We start from the raw sequence: 25,084 nt of genomic DNA on the forward strand, positions 1-25,084 counted from the left end.
TAAATCCCAAGGAGTTACGCCGGATTCACGTGGTCAGTTTACCCCTAGAGGCAGAGGGGGTAACAACAACAGACGCCGCTCTAGAGGCAGAGGGGGTCCGAAGAACCAGGGAAACAGGGAGCCTCTCTCTGATAAGCCCTTTCAGCATCCCTGAGGTGTTGCCCGGCTGTCCCTCCTTGGAGGCAGTCGGGGGAAGATTATCACTGTACCCAGAAGCCTGGCATTCCCTCACTCAAGACAGATGGGTACAGTCGATCATATCCAAGGGTTACATAATTCCTTTCGAGGAAAGTCCCTTCCCCTCAAGTTCCCTTCCAGATGTACCACCCGGTCTAAGGGACATTGCAGAGTTAGAAATCGCAAAACTACTGCAAAAAAGAGCCATTCAGCCAGTTACAACAGACCATTCAGAGCCCGGAATCTACTCAAGGTTCTTTTTGGTCCCCAAAAGACGGGAGACTGGAGACCAATATTGGATCTCAGCAGACTCAACAAGTCTGTCAGGAAGACAAGATTCCGAATGGTCACTCTTCAGTCAATTCTGCCCTTCTTACAGAAGGACAACTGGATGTGCTCAATAGATCTTCAGGATGCGTACTATCACATCAAAATTCACAGACGCTCCAGGAGGTTTCTCCGCTTTCGGCTGGGGTCCAGTCATTTCCAGTTTAGAGCCCTGCCCTTTGGTCTCACTACAGCCCCCAGAGTGTTCACCAAATGCATGGCAGTGGTCACGGCTCACCTGAGACGTCAAGGATTCCAGGTGTTTCCGTATCTCGACGACTGGCTCCTTTCAGCCACCACCAGGCATCAGCTTATACAAGCCAGGGATTACACAATAGACCTTTGTTCCCATTTGGGCATCTCAGTCAACTTGAAAAGTCATCCTTATCGCCCTGCCAGTCTATTACCTTCATAGGCGCAAACTTAAACACTGTTCGGATGTCAGCTACCCTTACAGAACAAAGAGTTTCAGACATTCAGACTCATGTCAGGATCATTCTGGCCAGCAAGAAAGTACAGGCCAGAATGGTTCTAAAGGTATTAGGTCTCATGGCTGCGGCCATTACTCTTCTTCCCCTGGCTCGATTCTACATGCGCCTCCTTCAGTGGATGCTGTTCACACAGTGGTCATACCAGCAACTCCCAATGCGTCACCAGATTCTGGTGACACAAACATGCAAAGAACATCTTGCTTGGTGGATCACATCGTCTCAGGTTCACCAAGGCAGGTGCTTTGTACCTCCGTCCCGATAGCCACTGTCACCACGGATGCCTCCTGATCGGGTGGGGGTCATTATCAGGGCAGGATGGTTCATGGGACGTGGCAACCGTTCGAGTACCATCTGCACATAAATGTCCTGGAGATGAGAGCAGTGCTTTTAACGTTGCAAGCCCTCAACGACTTTCTTCCCGTAGGGACAATTGCAGTCCACACAGACAACATGTCTGTAGTTTGGTATATCAACAAACAGGGCGGAACCAAGTCCTACCCCTTGTGTCGAGAAGCGCTCAGACTTTGGCAATGGGCGATCTCCTCTCATCGGTTTCTGGTAGCAACGCATATCCCTGGGAAAACCAACATTATAGCGGACAGATTGAGCAGAGCTATTCTCATGCCTCACGAGTGGTCTCTCAAGCAATCTATAGCGGAAGAGATTTTTCTGGAATGGAGTCGTCCATGTTGCGATCTTTTTGCTACTCCCCAAAACAGCAAATGTCCAGACTTCTTCAGCCTCTTCCCTCTTTCAGGCCATCCCCCCAGAGACGCTCTGACCCAGGATTGGCCCCAGGGACTTCTTTATGCCTTCCTCCATTTCCTCTGATCCCTCAGGTGATCCAGAAAGCTACTGTTTTGAGAGCCAAATTGATTCTCATTGCCCCTTACTGGCCTCGACAAGTTTGGTTCCCGTTCCTCCATCATCACCTTTTGGTGCAGCCGTGGCATCTGGACCCAGTGCCAGATCTACTGATTCACCAATCCGGTCAGCTGCACCGGTCAATCCCTTCTCTCAACCTCACAGCATGGTTGCTCCACTTCCTTCCTTAGCCAGGCTTCCTTTGATCTCTAACCCAGTTAGAGATATCATAGTAGCTTCACTAAAATCCTCTACCAGGAGGATTTACACTAGCAAATGGAAACGTTTCTCTTATTGGGCTAAGGCCCAAAATATTGATCCTTTTACTGCCCCTGTTCAGGCAGTTCTGGACTTCTTAGCAGAGATTTTTCATGCAGGCTCCTCTTCTTCCACAGTCAGAGTTCAGTTGGCTGCTATTTCTAATTTTCATGTCGGGATAGCAGATCATAATATTATGTCCCATAGGCTCTGCAGGGCCTTTTTGAAAGGAATTTTCCTACTAAAGCCTCCAATCAGGAATCCTCCTCCTCAGTGGGATCTAAATTTAGTGCTGACATCCTTGATTCTTCCCCCCTTCGAGCCAGCTGTTTCTTGTTCCCTAAAATATCTTTCTTGGAAAACGTTATTCCTAGTGGCTATTACATCTGCCAGGAGGGTGTCTGAACTTCATGCTCATTCGGTTCGACCCCCTATTTGATTTTTCACAAAGACAGAGTATCTTTGAGAACTAATCCATCCTTTTTACCTAAGGTCGCTTCAAAAACAATCTGAATCAATCCATTGATCTACCTGTATTTTTTCCTAACTATTCAGATAGAGCTGAACAAAAGCTACATTATCTTGATGTCCACCGTCAGCTTAGATATTATTTGGACAGAACAAAAAAATTTAGGAAATCTGATCAACTATTGTTTCCTATGCGGATAATAAAAAAGGCCTTCCTGTTTCTAAAGTGACTTTGTCCAGATGGCTTTCTTCGGTCATCACTGAAATTTATACGATCAGGGGAAAACAGCTGTGCTCAAAACCTAAAGCACATTCAACTAGGAGTTTGGCTACTTCTACAGCCTTTCAAGCTAGACTGCCTTTGGACACTATTTGTGCAGCGGCCACTTGGGCCACTCCTCACACTTTGTTTCCCATTACAAATTGGACTTGGCCTCCAGGGACAGAGCCAGTTTTGGCTCTACAGTCCTCAAGAGTTTGTTCCATTGAGCCACCCAGGATAGAGGTGCTAGGACGCGGTCCCATCAAGCAAGAATGAAGGCGAGATTGACAACTTAACATTAAGAAGTTATGTTCCTACCATAACGCGTTCCATGTTAGTTGTCTTCTCGCCTTCTTTCTTGCGACCCTCCCTCCTTCCCCCTGGCCTGGACAGACCTTGTATAAGAAACTATTATGCTAAAGACCATTCAGACCTGGTCCTTTTTCCATCTGTAAGTTTCTTCTTCCTTTTGGAAGTATGTTATGCTTGGTGTTATTGCCCTTTGTCAACAAACGAGATCTGGGTATTTACTGCCTTGCATCATGGGATATGGGGCTGCCTCGAGCTGGTAAAAGGAGTTCTCGAGCTAAAGCAAGTGCCGAGTCGGAGCCGAGGATCGGCTCCGAACCCATCAAGCAAGAAAGAAGGCGAGAGAAGACAACTAACATGGAACGTTATGGTAGGAACATAACTTCTTATTTTGCAGACAGTGAACAACATCCAACTAATTAGTGAGAGGAGCTGAGAAATAGCATTTCTCATTCATCTACAAATATATTGTCTCATCTTTATTTAGCTGTATTGCTTGTCTGACTTGCTGTTCTTTGCCTGACTATTGCTGATCTCTGTCTGCATTTGATTTTTCCCCACTCACCCGCTGTCTGCCTGACTATTGTTGATCACTTTGTCTGCATTTGATTTTTCCTACTCTCTGCCTGACTATTGCTGATCTCTCTATTCGCATTTGAGTTTTCCCACAAATCTGCCATGCTGCTGTTGTGCTTTTAAAGTTGATGGCTTTTAAGTTGCCCACCCATACTGTAAATCTGATGTTGGACACTTCCCAGTTTCATCTCATCAGCTCATTCTATTGAGCAGAGAGATATCAACTGGGTAATGCCCTCAGTCTTAGTCTCTTGAACTTGAATTATCTTCTGATTCCTACCATCCAACTTATTAAAACATTGTACTTTAATTCAGCTGTTTTTACTGTATTTGTGCTTCTTACTTTATTTAGCTTTTTGCTGCACATTCTTAGTGTTCAGTTGTATTTTTAATCTCCTGCATTTATTACTACTTGTTAGTAGCCTGGTTACATTGTAACTGTTATTTTTAAGCCCCTTAGTGCTGATTTAAGCACTTGGGTTCCAAGCTATTTATCTTACATTAGGAAGGTTTGCGGTCTATACTCTTGTGGCAAGAGAGGTAGCTTACACCCTTCTGAGTTGGGAATTGCTAATTGAAGTCCTATTGTGTCTGTTATTTGAAAGTTTCTTAGTTCTGGTTTAAGCACTTGGGCTCCAAACCAGTTATTTTTACATTAAGAGTTTTTGTGGTCTACACTCTAGTGAGAGGAGAGGGTAGCTTCATCCCTTCTGAGCTGGGAATTGCTGATGAAGGCTTATTGTCCTGTTGTTCTAAGTGCCTTTGTTCTGGTTTAAGCAGTTGAGCTCCAAACCAGTTTTTGTATATTAGGAAGATGTGTGGTCTACACTCTTGTGGCATTATTGTCTAGACTGATGTTTTAAAGTACTACATCATCTAGTTTGTGCATAGCTGAGTGTTGCTCATCAAGTTTCTTGCCTTACGGAACTGTTCAGTATTTAATTTCCTCTCACTCCTACCTAGTTGATCAGTAGCCATGGATATGTACTTCCCAACTATCTCTGGCCAGTCTGGCTGAGATGGATACTCTGAGGCATTGTAGTAATTGCCTTATGTACACTGATAACCCACTTATTCTTAATAAAACAGATAAAGTATGCAAGAGGTATGAATACACTTTAAATCCGGAGACAAATCTCTCTCATACAATCAAAACTAATCCTATAGAGGTTGTCAGTGACACTTGCACCAGTCCAAGTGCATAAGGTGTCCTGTAAAGGTCATCAGTCACACGTGCACCATACCTGATGCACAGGGTAAAGACTACCATGTAAAACTACTTATTCAGAGGCACTTACAGGTAACCTTCCTAAAACAGTAAGACCTCCTGCACAGTACAGTCAAGGAAAGGGTCCCCACCCATCACGTAAACACTCTGTGAAAACACTGCCCAGAACTACACATAGTAACACTGTATCCAGAGCCTCTGCTGCTAAGCCCTTAAGGCAAATCTGTGCAAAGCCAAATTTCCTTGTCATTGGTGATTCTGTAGTGAGGCACACCAATGTCCCACCTCCCCAGACTGAGTAAGGAGAGTCACATTTAGCTGCCTTTCTGTGGCTAGGATCCATCAGTTCACACAGACACCCCAGTCATTGAACCACAGGTATCAGTAGGTCATAGCCCATGTAGGTGTTAATGACCTGAGATGTATGAAGTTAGACATGATCAACCTTGCTAATTGTGTTTCAGGGAGGTGTGAGCCTAGTACTGAGCAGCAGGCTACCCTCTCAAAGGATGATGCCACATTACCAACAGAAAATGACTGATTTTAACAATTGGCTTAGCTTCTGTGTGTCAGTCCAAGGGGGTATGACATTTGATGGTCTGGGGGGAGCATGGTTAACAGACCATGCTGCTTTGCCAGAGATTGTCTGCACTTATCCCCTCTAGGTTTTTGTATATTGGCAAAGACCTTTTCCATCCCTCATAGTGCCTTTTTTAGCCAATGCCAAACTCCCAACATAACTGAACCTATGGAGGAATATATGAAGGTGGTACTGCTCAGTGCAGTTCTTTTAACAAGAAACTCCACTCCCTGCAAGCCTTCCTCTCCCTTGAGAGTGTAGACATCTCTGTCAAAAAGGAGACATGGTTTAAAGTCATGTAGTGTAGCCCAGCAATGGAAGGTTATAATGCCTTTCACACCTTTAGACCAAATATTACATGGGAAGAAATGAAAGGTGGAGGAGTGTGTATTAAAACTAACCCCACATCCAAACTAAAGTGTATGACCCACTGGAACTCATATGTGCAACTCACTATAAACAGGGTCTCCTACCATATCCTTGCAACCTATAGGACCTCCTCCAGGTCCTAGGAAACCCATGCTACCTGTCTGAATGTACTAGTGTCCCTCACTGTTCAACCCAGTATGATCTTCATGGGGATCTCAACTACCCCTCTATAGACTGGGAATCCTACACTACTTCTAATGCGCAAGTCTAACGATTCCTAAACTTTGTTAATGCCAACATCATGGAACAGTTGACCCATTCTACTACCAGGGGTACAAACATCCTTGACCTTCTACTCACAAAAATGGGGGGGGTCAATGTTCCTCACCCAATGTAATGTCTTCGTTCATCAGATCTGACCATAAAGCAGTATTGCTGGAAATAAAAATTAAATCCTGGGATCCAGAAAAAAACAAGAACCTTAGGAAGTATTCTAAGGCTAACCTGTCTCTACTAAGCGACACCCTGGCTAAATTCCAAGCATTCCTAAACCCAGTAAATATCATAGCATATGATAAGCTATTTACAAAATAAATCTCTGCACAGCCATATTGATAGCTGTGTAGAGTGAGCTGTGCAGTATCAATTGGTTATACAACAAAAAAAAAATCTTGGCCAAGTATAGGAGGAACAAAGCCATACATACTAAAAGCCTCCTGACCAATCTAAACAGGTAGCTAAGAGGGTTAATTAATACTTCAAAGGCTAAATTTGAAGAAAAATATAGCTTCTCAGGCAAAGGACAACCTCAAAGCTTTCTACAGCTGTATCCATAACCTTGGGGAAATACACAACAATTCACAGAACTTATTGTAAGTGGCATCACCCACACTGAACAAGAGGCCATTGCCAACCTTTTGGCTGACAGGTTCAGCTCAAATTTCTCGCCCCACGCCACCCTGATAATAAAGGATATATTGCATACCACAATGCCCCAGTCATTAGGGAACAGGTCATCAATGCACTTTCCAAGGCCAACAATACTGCACAAGTGGACCCCTATAACTCCTGAGATGTTTAATAAATAGAATGAAATGTGACCTCTCTGGTCCACTTGAATCACTTTTCAACTGGAGCCTACAGTCAGGCTTTGTGTCTAAGGAGTGGAGGATGGTGTGATAATGTGAGGTATTGCCAGCTGAGCTAGGAGAAGTAGGGCAGTAGGTGTGTAACATATGCCAGCATAGCTAGATGGAATTTTGTAAATTGTCGATTGTATATCAAACTAATTTGTGTAGGTACTTGTGTTGAAAATGTATTTATAAAGCTGCTTGTTTTAAAAATGTACCAACAGTGAGGCCTGCTGGACAGAAAAGAAATGCACCTATATGTCAGGCTGTATTGTAACTGTTAAAATGAATATATTGTAACAGAGGATGCTGGAAGGGAAGAGGTTAATCTCAGTCCAGTTATCTTTGAAAAATAGTCTGAAATTAAATCACCTGGTTTAGGCCATAAAGATTGTATCTTACAGTTCTGATTGCAGACAGAGACGACCTGTGTGTGAAAGCCAGGACTAGGAATCCTATTCTATTGTCCTTAGGGGTGATCTAATTGCTACCCAGGAAGGGTGGAAGTTTTTGAAATGTTTTATAGCTTCCAGATGGTGTACCACAGCTTAGCAAAGCTCTACGTGTGTGTATTATGACACACACAAACTATATTCTGGTTCAGTTTCTAGTAATGGGGGTAGTGTGGGAGCCAGAAGTCAGGTGTTGAGTGCGACATCTGTTTGTCTTACTATGGAGTCTCCAATGACAAGAAAATTTGTTTTTTGAGTGTTACACCTTAAGGGCTTGGTAGGTGAGACACTGGTGTTGCTATATGTCTTGGGTACTGTAAGAACTGAGTAAGCTGTAAAAGTCTTTTGTTTAGGAGGTCTCTGGTGTTTCAGTAATTTTTTGAGAGAACTCTGCATATGTTGATTTATGTGTTGGATGCATACTGTGTGTGTGAGTAGTGGTACTATGTGCATCAGTAGTGGTGGATGAGTTGACAACCTCTTCAGTGTTACTGTTTTGCGTGCGAGAGAGCAGGGATTCAAGATTCTTGGTGTATATACATCTCTCACAGTAAGTTATTAGTAGAGGGTTGTCAGTGTACATGAGGCAGTTGTTACACTGCCTCAGGAAACCCAAGTCAACAAGGCTGGCAGGAGAAACAAGGGTAGTCTAACTGTCCATAATGCAAGGTTTGAACAACTGTTGTCACAAGGGGGTGCTTATAGGACTGATCTAGGAGGTGCTCTGTAGATGGGCATTTCCCCTAAGAACTATTCCAGTAGTTTGTCCATGTATGCACCAACACCTAATTGACACCATATAGGTTCTCCATGTAAACCTAAGCACTTCCCTGACATCAAAATGAAACATTTCCACAAGGACCACTACAGTAGTATGTTTATGTCTGCACTAATACTTCACTGACATCAAATAAAAGATTTCTCCCCAAAGATCCCTTTATTATTATGTCCATGTCTGAAGAAGCAATTTACTATCACCAAATGACTGATTTCTCTCAATGAGCCTTTCAATTGTTTGTGCACGCAACATTTCCCCAGCGATCCCATCAGAAGTATGCCCATGTATGCACAAGAACTTCAGTGACATCAAATGGAATATTTCCCCTAGTGATCCCTTCAGTATTTTGTCTGCATCTGCACAAGGACATTTACTGACACCACATGAGACATTTCCCCCAACAATCCTTTCAGTAATTTGCCCATGACTACACAAGTACTTCAACACCAAATGGAACATTTCCCCAATGATCCTTACACAAGCACTTCACTGATGCGAAATGAAACATTTCCCCCAAAGACACCTTTGGATGTTTGTCCCTGCAGGCCCAAGCACTTCACTGACATCAAGTGAAACACCCAACGATCCCTTTAGCTATGAGGTTGAGAGGTATGCAGGCCTCTTAACTCCTGCTGCCACTGCTGGATCGATCTTACTCCACCCCCCACCCACACCCTGAAACATAATTGTGAATCTGAACATGCATGCTAACACAAATCCTGTAATTCAAGCAACTTTGCAGTCTCTATCTTGAACTAAGAGGTCCAGAGGTATGCAAACCTCTTAACTGCAGTTTCATACAGATCAATCCCTTTCACTCTTCACATTCATGTATACATGCTTACGAGCGTGCATACACACACACACACACACACACACACACACACACACACACACTTTTTCTCTCATTCATGCAAGGACGCATACACTCACACAGACAGAAATATTAACACATACACAAATACACATGCAACACTTTTTTTTTTACTTTTACAATCATAAACAGCAAAAGTACTGCTTAGCAAGTATAAAATAATGGCTTGTTTGGTCTCGCTCACACAGTCAGTCATTCACACACACACACACACACACACACACACACACACACACACACACACACACACACACACACACACACACACAGACACACACACGTAGTTCTATTTTTTTTTGTTGTTGTTTTTTTTATTTTTATTTTACACTTGCTAAACAGCAAAAGCTCTGCTTAGTGAGTGTAAAATGACAGCGGCTGTTAGCTTTCATTCAGTCCGAGCTCCATGGCTTATTTAGTGTACTGTAATCTCTTTCATTTCTACCCCCTGATCGTTGCTATGGCAACAGAAAATAAGACTTGTGTTACGAGAATTGGGGCATGAAGAACTATGCAGCTATATTTAAGACCTTAAAATCCCCAACCCACAAGCTGATAGGAACACAACATCAGGGTTTCATTTACAATGGGAGCTAATACAGGACTGAGGAAGGGAATCTACCAAATAATTTAAATAAAATGACGCTGTGGGCAGGAATGTATGTGACATTGCTAAGGTGTTACTTTGGTCATCCTGAATTATACCCAAATTTTAAATGCTAGGATTGTCCCTTTAATGTTTATGGGCATCAGCTGAGTTTAAAGACCCAGTGTTTCTGAAGTATAGCCAGTATATGCTGCACTGATGAGTTCAATAAAAAGGATGAAACATGAGTATCCACAGCTAATGGGTTTGGCTTTATTGGCCTAACTGTAACCATAAAGACTTAAAAAGTGAAAAAAAGTAATGGCTGTTCAGAAAACATGTACCTAAATCACATGATGTCCTTAAGGAGTCATTTGCATATATCCCATGGGCCTCCACTACAGGAGGTTTTAAGGTATCACACAGTGAAAACTCTAGCTTGTCCAGGCTTTTCTTGCAGTTTTTACTGAAAGGTGGTTCATTTGTGTGTCCTGTTTAGCCTTTGATTTGGATGTCACTTGGGCTATTTTTCAGGCACCTTAATCTTTATGGGCATCAGATGGGTTTAAAGAACCTGTTTTTTTTTTTTTTTGAAGCATAGCTAAACTATTCTCATATGTTTTGGAGGTTAAGTCAGTAAAGTTGAAACAGGGATGTGTATTGCTAGTGAGTTTGCCTTTATTGCACAAGTAAAAAAAGGAAAAAAAGTTATTATTCAGAAGCTTGATGACCTTAAAGGCATATTTTCACATAGCCCATGGCTTCCATTACAGCAGGTTTAAGGTATCATACAGTGAAAACTCTAGCTTGGGTGGGTTTTTCCTTGCAGTTTTACAGATTAGTTTGTCTATGTGTCTTTTGTTGTTCATATTTAGGAATACAGTTTATCCTGGGATTGAGTAAGAACAGACTCAGCTTTTGGCTAGGAATTCTTCCAGAATGTGTTTAAATGACTTGAGGGAAGGTTTTGACCTGGTGGATATAGGTAAGGAGTCCCAGGCCTTAGCAACATGTTATGAATATAAACCATGTCCAGCAGATATGGTAGTTTTGTGGACAGATGGGAGGTTTTTAGTCAATGGATTGTAATTAACAAGTGGAAACATAGTTGTGTAGAATGATATTTAGTGCCAGATAAGGAGATGGATGCTGAATAATTTTATAGATGGTAAGAATCTGTATATATGTTAGTAGTTGGGGTAATTCTAACCAGTTTAGACTTTTTAGTGCTATATAGAGGTGGGTTTTAAAAAGTGTGTTTGCTGCAAATATTGTCACTTTACTTTGTTGTAGCACTATTCAAGTTTTGTTTTTGTGTTGCCTGAAGTTTAGTAAGGATAGGAGCTCTATAAAATAGTGAGGGGAGGAGGTTAAGTAGTGGCAAGTGTAGTTGACAGCTCTCTCAAGAAAACCTTGGCCTGGGCTTCCTTATCTTCTATAAAACATGAGTTTCCAACTCCCTAACTCCTGTTACAGTTCACAAAGTAGTTAATCCTCTTAGGCCTCAGTAAAGCAATGTTTGCTTTCTGCTGTAACATAGAATATGTGTTTGTTTATTTTCTCAATGTTGACCAGCTTAGTCATACTAGCTCATGATCCCCTTTTCAGGGGAGACCTGAGGTGGTATTCATACTCAGTAGGACAAATTTGGTTAGGGCAAACAGGAACTTTCCCTACTTTTTTTTTTTTAACAAGTGCCACAGGATGTTTTGCATTCATCTGAGCTACCACCAACTCGGGTAGATAGGACCTTGGTTTAGTGTCTAATCTGAAGGAATGCACACTCAGGAGTGCAGCACCTCCTTATGTTGAACTGCAGTGTCAGTACTGAAAAATGAATCCAATTACTTACTGTGAGAATAGAACCTGCAGCCTTCCAATCTTACAGCACTAAAAGTGTGTGTGCTCCCTGTTGAGTTACTGGCACTGAATAATCCTAACAAGAAAAAAAAAATAATAATTTAAAATAGTTAAAAAATAGGTACAGTCACATCGCAGTCTGTTATAGCCAGAATATGAAATCTTTGAACTATTTTTTCTTACATTAAATAAAATAATAGATTCTGGTTGCTACCACAATTCAAGGGATAAACAATATCTTTTTACTGTAGACCCTGGGCCATATCTAAGATAAGACCCAAGGAGAAGTTAGTTTGTATAATAGTTCTCTTCCCATGAAATGCAAGCGTAAAGGGATGGCAGGAGTGTAAGGAAGTAGGGGAATCAAAATAAAGGAAAAAAACAAAAGATGCTGCAAAGTGAATTCTTTGTCAGAGAGTGGATATTTGTGGCCTGGGATTTAACTCACTAGAACAGAATGAAAGGGAGAACTTGCAGCATATGGAAAAATCTGCATTGGTATTAAAGATTATTTATTTCTGAAATGCTGCAAATGGTAATGTGGTTCCTATAATGGAAATTCATCTTTTATTCAAATTTACATCCTTTTTTGTTTGTTTTGTTTTTACTAGCAGAAGAAAAAAGCCGAGATCATTGTAGAAACCAACATAAAGAAGAAACTGCTAGAAAAAGAGAAGAAGGAAATGGAGACTTTAGAACGTGTATCTGGAAATATTGAAATGAAAATCAGGGAAAATATTAATGAAGGTATCCAACAACTGCAGGAGTTTTTGAAAACATGCAGCTGTGATTCAGTAAAGTTCTCAGCAGAAGTGATGGCACTAGACACCTGCTTCTCAGTCTGGGTCAGTCTCTGTTCAGGTCCAGGTATGCAACCCACTTTTTATGCTGTTTGATTTAAAATCTTTATCATACTGTTTTAAGAGCTATTTAGATAGAATTAATCAAGATCTGAGAGATGCTTAACATGTTTGGGTGACTTTGGAGAAGTTTCAGAGCATAGTTACACTTTTGATTTGATTTGTTCTGGCCTGTGTGTTATGCAGCTTAAACATAATGCACTGGCATTGTGTATGGACCCACTGTGTTATAAACCAAATCATTGACATTTAGAAGTTTGTTACACCATCACTGTTATAAAAGTTAAGTTCATCAGTTGTACGTTAAGCTTGAGATCTGTGGTCATCCTGAAAGTCATTATATCCTATATATACTTCTGCCAAATTTGTATGTCAAAGATATTTTCAAAACACTGTAGTACTACTACTGTGTTTGATTCATTGTGGTAGATTACTCCATAAGCTAAGGAATTATGTATCAGTGTTCCGCATTGAACAGAGCTCCGTTTTGCAATTTTTTGATTGGCCGGTATACTGGTATATGGGCCAATCAAAAATAAATAAATAAATAAAGAGGAGGCTGTTTTGCCGGGACTGTAACCGCAGTGCGGGACTCGGGATCAGACTGCCAATCCCGGGACAATCCCGCTGAAATAGAGATGTCTGGTTTTTGAAAATTCTGCGATTTGTCTGGGTTTTAATCGTAGAATTTTCAAAAAATGCCTGGACAGGAGCCCAAAAAGAGGACTTATCCGGGGAAACCTGGACGTATGGTAACCCTATGTTCACTGGATAATAAAATGGACTATCTGAGAATGGAGCTCACAAAAAAAAAAGGTGAGGAACACTTGTTTGTTCATTTTCTCTGAAACTTCGCTGCATAGTAACATTAGTGACAATGATGTGAACCTAGATGGGTTAACTCTCTTTAGAGCAGATAGATGCAAAGCACAGAGTGGTAAAGCTAAAGGTGATGTTGTGTGCATCTATGTTAATAACAGAAGGTGCAAAGACTGTAAGCTGATTCAATTATACTGCTCCGAAGATGTGTAAATATTGACACTAAAGTGCGGACCTTTCTATGTACCAAGGGAAATCATTAGGATATATGTCACAGCAGTGTACATCCCACCATGTGTTAACACCACTGAAGCTCAAAATAAACTCCATAATATTATCTGTGAGCTAGAAATTGGAAACACAGAATTTGCACATGTGATAGCAAGTGATTTCAACAAAGCTGAGCTTAAGGAGGTACTACCCCATTTTTATCAGTATGTAGATTTTCCCACCAGAGGAGAGAATACCTTAAACAAAGCTTACTACAATATTAAAGGAGGCTTTAAATATTTGAAGCACCCCAACATAGGCAGCTCTGATCACACTGCCATCCTGCTTCTGCCTACCTATAAGACTGCTTTGATCAGAGAAAAAACGACAACTAAACAGATCAGAGTCTGGCAGGAAGGTTCCATGGATTGCCTTCAGGGCTGTTTCAATACCACCTGCTCGGAGGTCTTCAAAGAAGCGGCTATGCACAATCTCCAGTTAGACAGATATCTATGCTAAATCAGTTCTTGCCTAAATAAATAAATGCATGGAGGATATAACTACCATGAAAGCCATCACTGTAAGAACTAATCAGAAGCCCTGGCTCACCAGGAATGTCTATGAGCTACTGAGGGAAAAGAAACACAGCCTTCAAAGCAAATGACAAAGAAAGGTTAAAGGTGGCCAGGTCAAATCTGAAAAAGGGCATCAAAGAGGCAAAGGGGGAGTATGGAAGGAAAATTCAGCTCTGCTTCCAAGACATGAGAGACAAAAGAAGCCTGTGGGGATACAGCAGCTCACAGACTACACGTTCAAATCACCCCATTGTGATGACAGCTTGGAATTCCTAAATGAACTCCTCCTTTGGCAGATTTGAGGAGGACAGCACCGTACCTTCTAAAACAAACACTGACAAAGAGGATACAGTGCTCTCTGAGGAGGTGAGATTTCAGCTTAAGAAGGTTAATCCTAGGAAGGCTGCTAGACCAGACAACATACCTGGAAAGGTGTTGAAGGGGTGTTCTGATCAGTTATGTCTGGTACTGACAGACATCTTCAACTCATCCCTTGCGGATGATTGGAGAAAGTTCCCTCATATTTCAAGGGAACAAGTATTATCCCACTTCCAAAGAAACCCAAACCTACTTGCCTCAATGTCTTCAGACCGGTCACCTTAACCTCAAAATGTCATGAAGTGCTTTGAGAGGATTGTGAAGAAACATCTTTGTGTGAGTCTGCCTAAGCCCTTCGATCCACTCCAGTTTGCATACCAGGCAAATAGATTGACTGCAGATGCTGTATCAGTCACACTACACCTTGCAATAAAACACCTAGAAGGTAGGAACAACTACGTAATGATGCTGTACATCGACTTCAGTTCTGCGTTCAACACTGTGATAGTGATGCAACTGGTGGATAAGCTTGTGAAACTCGGGATAAACAAGCACCTATGTAACTACTCTTGATTTTCTGATTGGTAGACCCCAATGGACATGCTGAGGAAACAATACCTCTCAACGCATAGTCCTGAATACTGGTGTTCCCCAAGGTTGTGTGCTCAGCCCCTTGGTCTTCACCATCCTCACCCATGACTGCACTGCAAAAAATAAGTCAAATTATATTATAAAATTCGCTGATGATACCACAGTCATGGGTCTCATTAGTGGTGGGAATGAAGATAACTACAGGGATGAGGTAAACACTTTGATTGCCTGGTGTGACAGGAGCAATCTGGACCTGAATGCTATTAAGACCAAAGAAATGATTATGGACTTCAGGAGAAAGGCAACAGTTCAACAACCACTCACTATCAAGGGAAGGTAGTAGAGAAAGTCAAAACAACCAAGTATCTGGACCATGAAATCTCTGATGACCTCTCCTGGGCTGCTAACACAACCTGTATAGTCAAGAAGGCTCAACAGAGGCTTCACCTGCTGAGAAGCTCAAAAAGGCCAGGGTCCCACTGTCTGCTTTTACCACTTTTTACAGGGGAGCTATCGAGATCATCCTCATTAGCGACTTCATAGCATGGTTCAGCAACTGCACAGCTGCTGAGAAGAAGAAACTACAGAGGTTGGTGAGGGTGGCTGAGAAAATCTTAGGTACAAACCTCTATTCTATTCAGGAGCTTTTTGTTACAAGAACAAGAAAGAGAAAATACAAAATACTAACTGGTTCTCACAACTTGCATCTGGAAGGAGGTACTGCGGCTTCTGCTGTACGACTACCAGATTCAGGAACAGTTTGTATCCTACAGCTGTGAGACTTTTTTTTGCATTTTTCAAGCCGCCACCCCTTCCATCAAAAGAGGTCCATAGTCAAAGGACAATTGGTAAGAGCTTCACGTATTTCAACTTTGAATACAGACTTCTTTGAGGAATGTGATTTTTTGAAAAATATGTTTAAGCATCGAGGTTATCCAGAAAATCTTTTAGAATCTCTGATAGAAGAAGTCACACATAAAAGAGAAACATCTTTACTGAAACCTATGTTAACAGTCAAATCATTGCTAAAAACAGTGTAACTTTTTTAGACTTAGAATTAAATGTACCACTTATTGAACATTCATCTCGAAGAGAAGAACATTTTAAATGTAGCTTTATAACAACTTTTAATGTTCAAAGTAGTTATATTGTTAGAACTTACATAAAAACTGGGACTTATTTAAAATTAACCATGATTGTTTTGAATGTCTTGGCACTAAACCATCTATAGTATTCAAGAGAGGAAGTAATCTAAAAACACTTCTTGAAAGACGTCAATTAAAAGTGCCTAGATTTACAGGTACATTAAAGTGTGAAAATTGTAACTACTGTAAATTCATAGACACTACTAACTCATTTGAGACTGAAGGACATAAATATAAAACACAGCATCAATGGGACCAGACGGTGTCCCAGGCTGCGTCCTACATGAACTCCAAGAAGAGCTAAACCCAAACATAAAACTACTGTTCAATCTCAGCCTTACTACAGGATATGTACCCAAAGAGTGGCGTACAGCAACAGTGGTCCCTCTCCACAAAGGTGGTGCCTCAACGGACCCTGGAAACTATCGCCCCATAAGCCTGACTAGCTTGGTCTGCAAAGCTATGGAAAGGATCATCATGGACCTCATAAATAAAGATATTGGGGACCTACAGACACTGGATCCTACCCAGTTTGGCTTTGTTAAGGGCAGATCCTGCCTCTTAAACCTGGTTGACTTATTTGAAACAGTCACCAAGGCCATTGACGAAGGGAAGGTGGTCCACACAGCCTATCTGGACCTCGCAAAAGCCTTCGATACAATACCCCACTCGGGCATTATAGATAAGCTCACCAGCTTAAATGTAAACCCCTATGTCACTAGATGGGTTGCAAACTGGCTCAAGGACAGAACCCACATGGTTAGAATTGCTGGAGCCATGTCAGACTCCAAACCAGTTACAAGTGGCGTCCCACAAGGCTCAGTCCTGGGACCTCTCTTGTTTGGTATATATTTCTCGGAGGTACAGGCCAACATGGAAGGACTGTGGCTGACCAAGTTCGCAGATGACTGCAAACTGGGTGCCATAATCGACTCTCCAGCCGACACAAGCATCCTCCAAAAGAGCCTCATAGAAACAGACAACTGGTGCCAGAGCCATGGCCTCAAGCTAACGCCAAAAGTGTATAGTCATCCCCTTTGGCAAAAACAAAGTGCCCACAAATTACCACATAGGTGGTAATCCATTAAGTACAGAAGAAGTAATTAGGGACCTGGGGACCCAAGTTGATAGCAATCTCTCATTTGACAACCACGTGGCCAAAGTGGTTAGAAAAACATTTTATATAGCCCACCTAATCATGAAGGGATTCACATCTAGATTAGGGGAGGTCATCGTGCCTCTTTACTCATCCCTCATCAGGCCCATAATTGAGTACAATGCCCCTTTTGGGATGTACCTTACCAAACACCTGCAGCAACTGGAAAGACCCCAAAAGTACCTCACCAAGAGGATCAAAGGGCTCAAACAGATGCCATATGCTGCCCGGTTAAAGAAACTCCAGCTCTACTCAGTGGCATACCACCTGCTCAGAGGTGACCTGTGCCTGATGTATAAGGCCATGTCCAACCCGGAATTAAGGGACATGCTGCACCTCAAAAAATCCAAATCCCATCGAGCTACATGCTCGAGACTTGACCCTCAGCAATGAAATAAATAGGGCATGCTGGAGGGACAGATTCATAACCCAGAGGCTCCCTTCACTCTGGAATAAAATCCCAGTCCAGGTTAGGCAGAGTCCCTCATTGACTCTTTTCAAGAGGAATCTTGATGAGTGGATGGGAGATCGTAGGTTTACCCCGGGTATCACTTCTGTGTCACTGTTAGACAGAGGCACAGTATACTAACCTCGAAAAAGGGCATAGCAAAATTAATTTAAAATGGGTGGCGAAAGCCAAACATACTCTGGCTAGGCTTATAAATGCCCTAGGGCAGATAGCCTAGTATGAACCTATGAACCTATGAACCTATAAGGTGAAATCTAAATTTAATTGTAACACCAAGTTCATTGTCTACTTAGCTAGATGTGTAGTGTGCCCAGCATTTTATGTGGGCAAAACGGAACGTAGATTCCGAGAGAGAATTTATGAACATATTTATGCTATAAATCATAATAAAACTGATAATGCTTTAGCAAAACATCCCCACTTGAATCCCCAGCATTAGTTCAAATTCATGGTTATAGACCAGTTTGTGAAGGATAATAGGGGTGGTCCAGCATCTTTCAAATTAGAGGAACTGGAATTATTGTGGCAGCTAAAATTAAATGCATTTAGCTTTCCAGGTCTTAATGCATCATGCTCAATCATGGGCATATTAAAGCTCAAAAGTTTGCAAAGATAGTCGTTCATTTAAAACATAGTACACAAGAGTGTACTTATTTTAAATCCTATTTTTTAATGTATAGTTTTTATTTTAAAATAGTTTTAATTTAGTGTGTACTTATTTGATTATGAGTTAAAGTAGGATTACAGTACTTTCACTTTAAGATCTTGGTTCAAGTTTGAGTATATGTTGTTGAACTAATTGATTGCAGTAAATTTCCCGCACTTTTTTCAGCTGTTGAGTATTTAAACAAGGGTTTCTTTTAAGTTATTGTATCTTCTGAGGAAGTCTGTGTATAACCAGACAAAAAGCGCTTTAAGTATTTGTAACTGTTGTTTATAAAATAAATCGGAGTAGCACTCTTCAAAACCGCCTGATCGTTTTTTTGTCTTTACCAGTTTGTGTAGCTCTAGTGTTTAACAGCTGTGAGACTTATTAATATGGACACCAACCATAATACCTGATACATTGAAGCCTCTTTTTTTCATTTAATCCTGCTGCTCTGAGCAATTACCACCAGCATTACTATTATGCAGTATGATGGCTATACCGAGTCATGTCTAAGGTTAACAAGTGCAATATGGTAACTAAACAGCTGCTATTCACTAGTCTCTATTTATTCTTTATCTTAACAGTGTAGGGGGTTGGTGGTGGGTATTTATTTATTATTTATCACTGGATAATGGGTATTGAATGTGCTTATGTAATGTGAACTACCTCTTGCATGTCATCCGTGTTATTTTTTTTCTTATGATATTCTTTGACACCGCTGTATCTATGTTATTTGCACTGCATTTCTCTCATGAGTTGACATTTGTAATTTCATTTAGGCTGCACTTGTGTGGTCCTAAATGACAAAGTTTCTTTGAAATCTTTGACTCTTTTGTTTTAAACCTGTTTGCAGAGCCCATAACATTTATCTCAGTATGAAATATGTACCTCACAGTGACAAAAAAGGCATTCGATTTTAGAACTGGTGCAACCAGCTCCATTGGCATAGGGAAATAAAGCCACGACTACAGCACAGGCAGCTGAGTTCAATAAGCAGCTGGCATGAGAGGATGTTTGCAGTAATCCTAGTGAGGGAGTGGAATGAAACTGGCTGTGCACTGCCTTGATCCCTTGGAGGTAGGGCAGTGATAACATGTGCAGCCTGTGGGTGTATATTAAGCTCATCAAGCTTTGGCCTCATAGTGGTATTCAGCACAAGGTTGCATAAGCATGCAGTCCAAAGGGAAGGCATTATGTGCCACCACTGTAACATGGATCACGTTTCCCCCCACTCAGGGCAGGGGTTCGGTTATAAAAATCCCCTCGTTGCCAGATGCCAGCAAGAACACAAGCATCGCTCACAGCTGTCTGAATGATAACCCCTCTGACTGAGTCTTGCCCCCATGCATCTCATTTATCTGCCTGCAAGAATGTATTCTGCGAGAATGTTAGTACTATGTGACAAGTAATAAAAGTGACACAGGCATATTCTTATTTTAACCATAATGAATGTATAGAGGCTACTTTCCCTTAAAATTAACCTGCCATACTTAAACAACTGAGTCCTGCTGGGCATATACCCTCTGTACATGGGTATCTATCTATTTGCATTTTTTAGTGTGTTCTGGTACCTTAGTATTGTAGCTTCTTTTGCAGTTATGTGAAGATTGTGTGTTACTGTAAGATTTTGCATTGATTATACATTATACTGCACTTCTATTTACAAAATTAGAATTACATGTAATTTTGAATGCAGTCTGGGGCCTCGGTATTGTAGTTTCATTCACAGTTGTGCCAGAACTGTGATTTTCTACCAGAATTGAGCCTTGTGTGGTCAGTTTTTACAGTGTTACTGGTAAATTTCTGCATCGTCTGGTATGATAGTCTGTGAAGGGATTGCAGTAGTGGCAGTACTGTGAATTCTGTTAACAGATTTGTGCTTTAGTACTTTTTATAGCTGTATATATATCCTTTAAAGTTGGATTCTAGTAGTCAGGTGCCTTAGTCTGTGATAGGATTGCAGTAGTAGTAGTAGTAGTAGTACTGTGAATTCTGCTCCAGGATTTGTGCTGCAGTACTTTTTATAGCTGTATATACATGCTCAGAGTCACATTCCAGTGCCCTTCTGTTTACATTGTTACTGTTTTTACCCTGTTCTTTGAGTCTTCCCCACCCTACACTGCCACAGTACTTCTGAAATTCTAACCAAAGGAATAGAGCTCCAGTTTGAATTTTCCCCAACCTTGCCGCCCTTCTGTTGCCTTTTTTTAAGGCTGTATCTGTTTTCCACCCTTTATAGTAATCTGATTCCAAAGTCCCTCCCTTCCCTCATTCATTGCTATTGTCTTTTGTGTAACTTATTTAAGTACCTCCCCACCCATTGCTTTTCATATACCCATAACACTAAGTGCCCACCCAGCAAACCAGTGCTTGAGTAAACATCCTTTATTGCAGATTGTCTCTTGCTCATTTTTCCTAAGGTCCGATCTGCTTGGCGCCCTTGCCACACTCTGAGTGAGTCCTGAGTAAATCCCGCTCCATCCTTAGCAGATAATATATTTATTTTATTGTTTTGCACTTCTGTTAACTGTTTAGCATGATACTGCTTTATTTTTGCTTTTTTGTTGTTAATTTTGCATTTAAATTATTCTAAAGGTCCCTAACACTTCAAATTGCCCATCATGGTAGTTTGATTAAATTATTTTGTTGTAGCATTACACTCACACTCTTCCTTGGTGTTATTACATGAAGAAGTTAACACTGCCCAGTAGAGACACAAACACAGAATATTTTTTACCTATAACACTTCCGTTAGAACTGAAACCTGTAACTTAGTGTCTCTAAAACAGTCATTCCATTGAGATAAGCTTAGAGCAGCTTGTTTGCTCACAAAACAGCACTACTATCAAATCTTAGCACAGTCTAACCTGGTCTAGTGTCATACCCCATAGATCACCCAAAGAGACCTCTGTATAATCCAGTCCATGACCTCCAGTAGCCCATCCAAGTACAGGTGCAAACAACATGGATGTGCAATTTTCAAATGTCTCTGTTGCCAGCTTGGTAAATATTAGCATCCTGAGGCAATGTAGCAATTGTCTCATGTTCACAGATAACCATTTAATTCTTAAAGAAACAAACACAGTGTGCCAGAGAGACACATACACAGATTCAGTGTAGGCACAATCTTGCATACAGATGAGGTTGTCAAGAATACACAAACTATATCCACCATACATAGTGTCCACTACACACAGAGATCAACAATCTGAGACACTAAAAGGCAATCTTCCCAAATGTCAAAGACCTCCTAAGCCTTTAAACAGCAATGCCTATCCTCAGCAGTTTCTAAATCAAAACCAAACAGCACACATATGCCTACGTAGACTGGAGCTCCAACAGCAAAGCCCATAAGGCAAACCAACACATTACCCAGGACTGTTGTCTTAGGGGACTCCATTGTATGGTACACAGATGCCCACTTACCAGACAGAATAAGAAGATAACAGTTAATTGCTTATCCAGCGCCAGGATCTGCCAAGTTACACACACATTCAAGTCAACACACCACAGGTGCCAGTATGATTTTGTCATACTTGATGTGGGCATTAACAACCTGAGATCTACTTCTCTAGACTGTGTGAAGACAGACATTGTTGATCCCTTCGAATATGTGTCTTAGGCAGGTATGTGCCTTGCATTGAGCTGCATTCTGCCTTCACACATTACAAACTAAGAATGATTGACTTCAGTAACTGGTTTAATTTCTTGTGTCTTTCCAGGGGGATTCAGTATTTGTCAGGATGAAAGGACATGGTTAGCAAACCATGTTGCTTTGCAAAGTATGGTCTATGCCCATCTCTGCTAGGTTTCCGAATATTGGCTAAAAAGTTATCCAACCACTTAAAATCTTTTTTAGGCAATGCCAAATTGACAAACCTGCCAACATAACCAGTAAAACCCAAATAAACCTAAAGATGTTACTGCTCAATGCTAGGAACCTAGACAATAAACTCTACACCATAGAAGCTCTCTTCATTCTGAAGAATATAGACATCTGTGACATTACCGAGACATGGGTTAGATTCACAGAACAAACAAAATGTTCACCAAGGCACCAAAATTCAAATAAAGTATCCACAGGTACCACCAAGGATCGAAGACCAGCTGCTGTAGTTTAAAAATTTAACTTTAATAGAAAACACATACAATTCTGGCATTAACGTCTCCTATCCAATATGTTTTTGCTTAAAAGTTACTTCTTCAGATGCGGACTGACTTTTGAACCATTCCCTTTATACTTCCTGTACTCAATGAATTAATTAACCAATAAAGTTGAGAGTCATTATTAATTAATACAGGGTAGACCATTAGCTGTACAGACAGGGGCAAAAGTTGCAGGAGTCTCCATCTATATTAACAAACATAGCTTTGTTTTAGTTAAAACAAAATGATGCCCTGCAATTTATTCACATGCAAATTACCTTAGCAAAGTCCCATACCACATCTTAACAAGTTATAGGTCACCCTCTATGTCCTTAGAATCCCATAGCTTGTACCTAGATTTACTGGAGGCACTCACCATTAAACCAAGTACCCTGTTCATGGGAGACTTTAATTACTCCTTTATAGACTGGAAAACGTACACTGCTTCGTACTTGCTGGCACAAAAATTCCTGGACTTCAACACAAATGCCCTTGACCAGGTAGTGTGCACACCTGATACTCACCAATATGGCAGAGCACTGCAACCCACACGCCACAGTGTTATGTCTTCATTGGTGAGGATGGACCACAAAGCTGATCATCTTGGTAAACCCCAGCAAACCCTGTAGCAGTTAGGAACTATTCCAAGGCAAACTGCATCATATTAAGCGGTAGTCATTCAAAATTCACAGCCCCTCCTAACCCCAAGTTCCCAGCAGCTTATGTGGAATTGCTCTCAGAGACCCTGTACAGCCATGTAAATGGCTTTATAGAGGCTGTTGTACGTACTAGAAATAAACCCAAAACAAAGTTTAAAAACAAACCTCATTGGTGGAATCCTAAGTGTCGCTCGTCTGGTCAGGATAAAACAGACGAACAGTTGTGGGTTCAGTTCAAGCAGCTTTATTATATACAAGCACATCAGGATTAGGACTTAGTAGCTTAAACTTAAATAAACTTATAAAAAGACTGACTACTGCACTTATACATGTTAACACTCTAGCTCTTCTCTCAAAATGGCACTGCTTCCTGCATGTGCTCACTATTTATATGCGCGTGCCTACACTTGGAAATGCTTCTTAAAGTTACAACACACACTGTTCTACATCCTCCCTCTTTGAGAAATAGTTGTACACTAAATGACAACATTGATTGATATGCAATTGTGCAGTAATGATCCCTTGACATGCAATTATACAAAACTAAACACAAAGGAGACCATCATGTCCAGGCTGCTGTATATTTTACACTAGGTCTAGAAATACGACCTGATCATGGGACAAAAATTAGAACTTGGTCTAGCAGTGGGGACTGTCTTTAAGGAATGTTCAACTTTAGGAACATCTGGGACATCATCAGGAATGGGAATAGGTACTGAGACATGTTCTTTAACAGGAACATTATCTGGCTTGCTCTGAGATCTAGAGTCTGTATCACAGGTACGACACTGATATTTATTCTGACACAGGAAGAAGATGCCTGCGGTTTCTCCTGTATTCTATACCCTCAGATTCCACTAAGTAGGAACTCGGCTCAGCACATATACCTCTCACTGGACCAATTCGATCAAACCCTTTTACTGTTTGCATCTTTACTATCTCTCCTTTCAACGAAGACATCTGCTCGTTTTATCATAGCTGGACTTCTGAAAGGAATTCTTCTTAAACAGTTGGGTTTTGATTGCTCTGGTGTTTTTAGCATTAGGCACCAAAAAACTAGAACTGATAGGCAAGGTTGTTCTGGTTTGCCTATATAGAAGTCTCTGAGCAGGTGAGCCAAGTAGGTTGTCACAGGGTATATTTCTGAGATTAAGTAAATTCAAGAAGATATCGGTATTGTCACACTTTGACCTCTCTAGCAATTGCTTTGCACTCTGTGCTGCATGTTCAGCCAGGCCATTTGACTGTGGATATTCCAGACTACTAGTAATATGGATAAAGTCCCACTCTTTTGCAATAATTTCTGAAATAATTGATTGGTAAAGAGGGTACCGATGCCAGAGATAACTGTGTGGACTACCATGGAATGAGAAATGAGGTTTCAACTTAGTAATAACAGTACTGGACGTTAAGTTAGGTAATTAATTTAATTTTTTAATTAATTTTTCCCAATATGTTTATAAAGTGCATTGTTAATGTTCTGATTCCTAATATCTAGGAAATGCTCATAAATACGGTTAAACCTTCTTTGAGTCTTCCCCACATAAAAACAGTAGTTTTCAATGGGAATTAATTTGATTGGTGGTCATATAGCATCTGATTCATTTTGGAGGGTTTTTAAATGTGTGTAGCAACACTATTTTTTTCATTCTGAAGAAGTCTGTGATATACACTGGATGAAAGCACTTCATTTTTATTAAAAGCATGCCAAAATATATATATTTATTTACTGTGGGCTGTTTTTCATTTGTTGGACCTGGTATATACATTATCTGGGGTCTTTATCATGGCTCTTGGTTTGTATAGACACATGATTGCTGTCAAAGTTATGACTAAATCAATGCCAAGAAATGCTTGTGCCTTTTGGGAAAACTGCCACCCAGACTAAGTACTCCATTGAT

General features: G+C 40.9%; 1 protein-coding gene across 1 annotated transcript in view; it reads left to right on the plus strand.

Moving 5' to 3' along the window:
- The window catches only part of LOC122794924 (probable ATP-dependent RNA helicase DDX60), a 3,096,781-nt gene that overhangs the window by 1,297,544 nt on the left and 1,774,153 nt on the right, over positions 1–25,084 (plus strand). Inside the window, exon 14 of the mRNA XM_044063517.1 lies at positions 12,198–12,453. Within this exon, the coding sequence (XP_043919452.1) occupies positions 12,198–12,453 (256 nt within the window). The remainder of the gene's footprint in view (positions 1–12,197; positions 12,454–25,084) is intronic.

This window comes from Protopterus annectens, chromosome 2.part1, assembly GCF_019279795.1.
Source record: "Protopterus annectens isolate FY-2018-M chromosome 2.part1, PAN1.0, whole genome shotgun sequence".
NCBI classification, from domain to species: Eukaryota; Metazoa; Chordata; order Ceratodontiformes; family Protopteridae; genus Protopterus; species Protopterus annectens.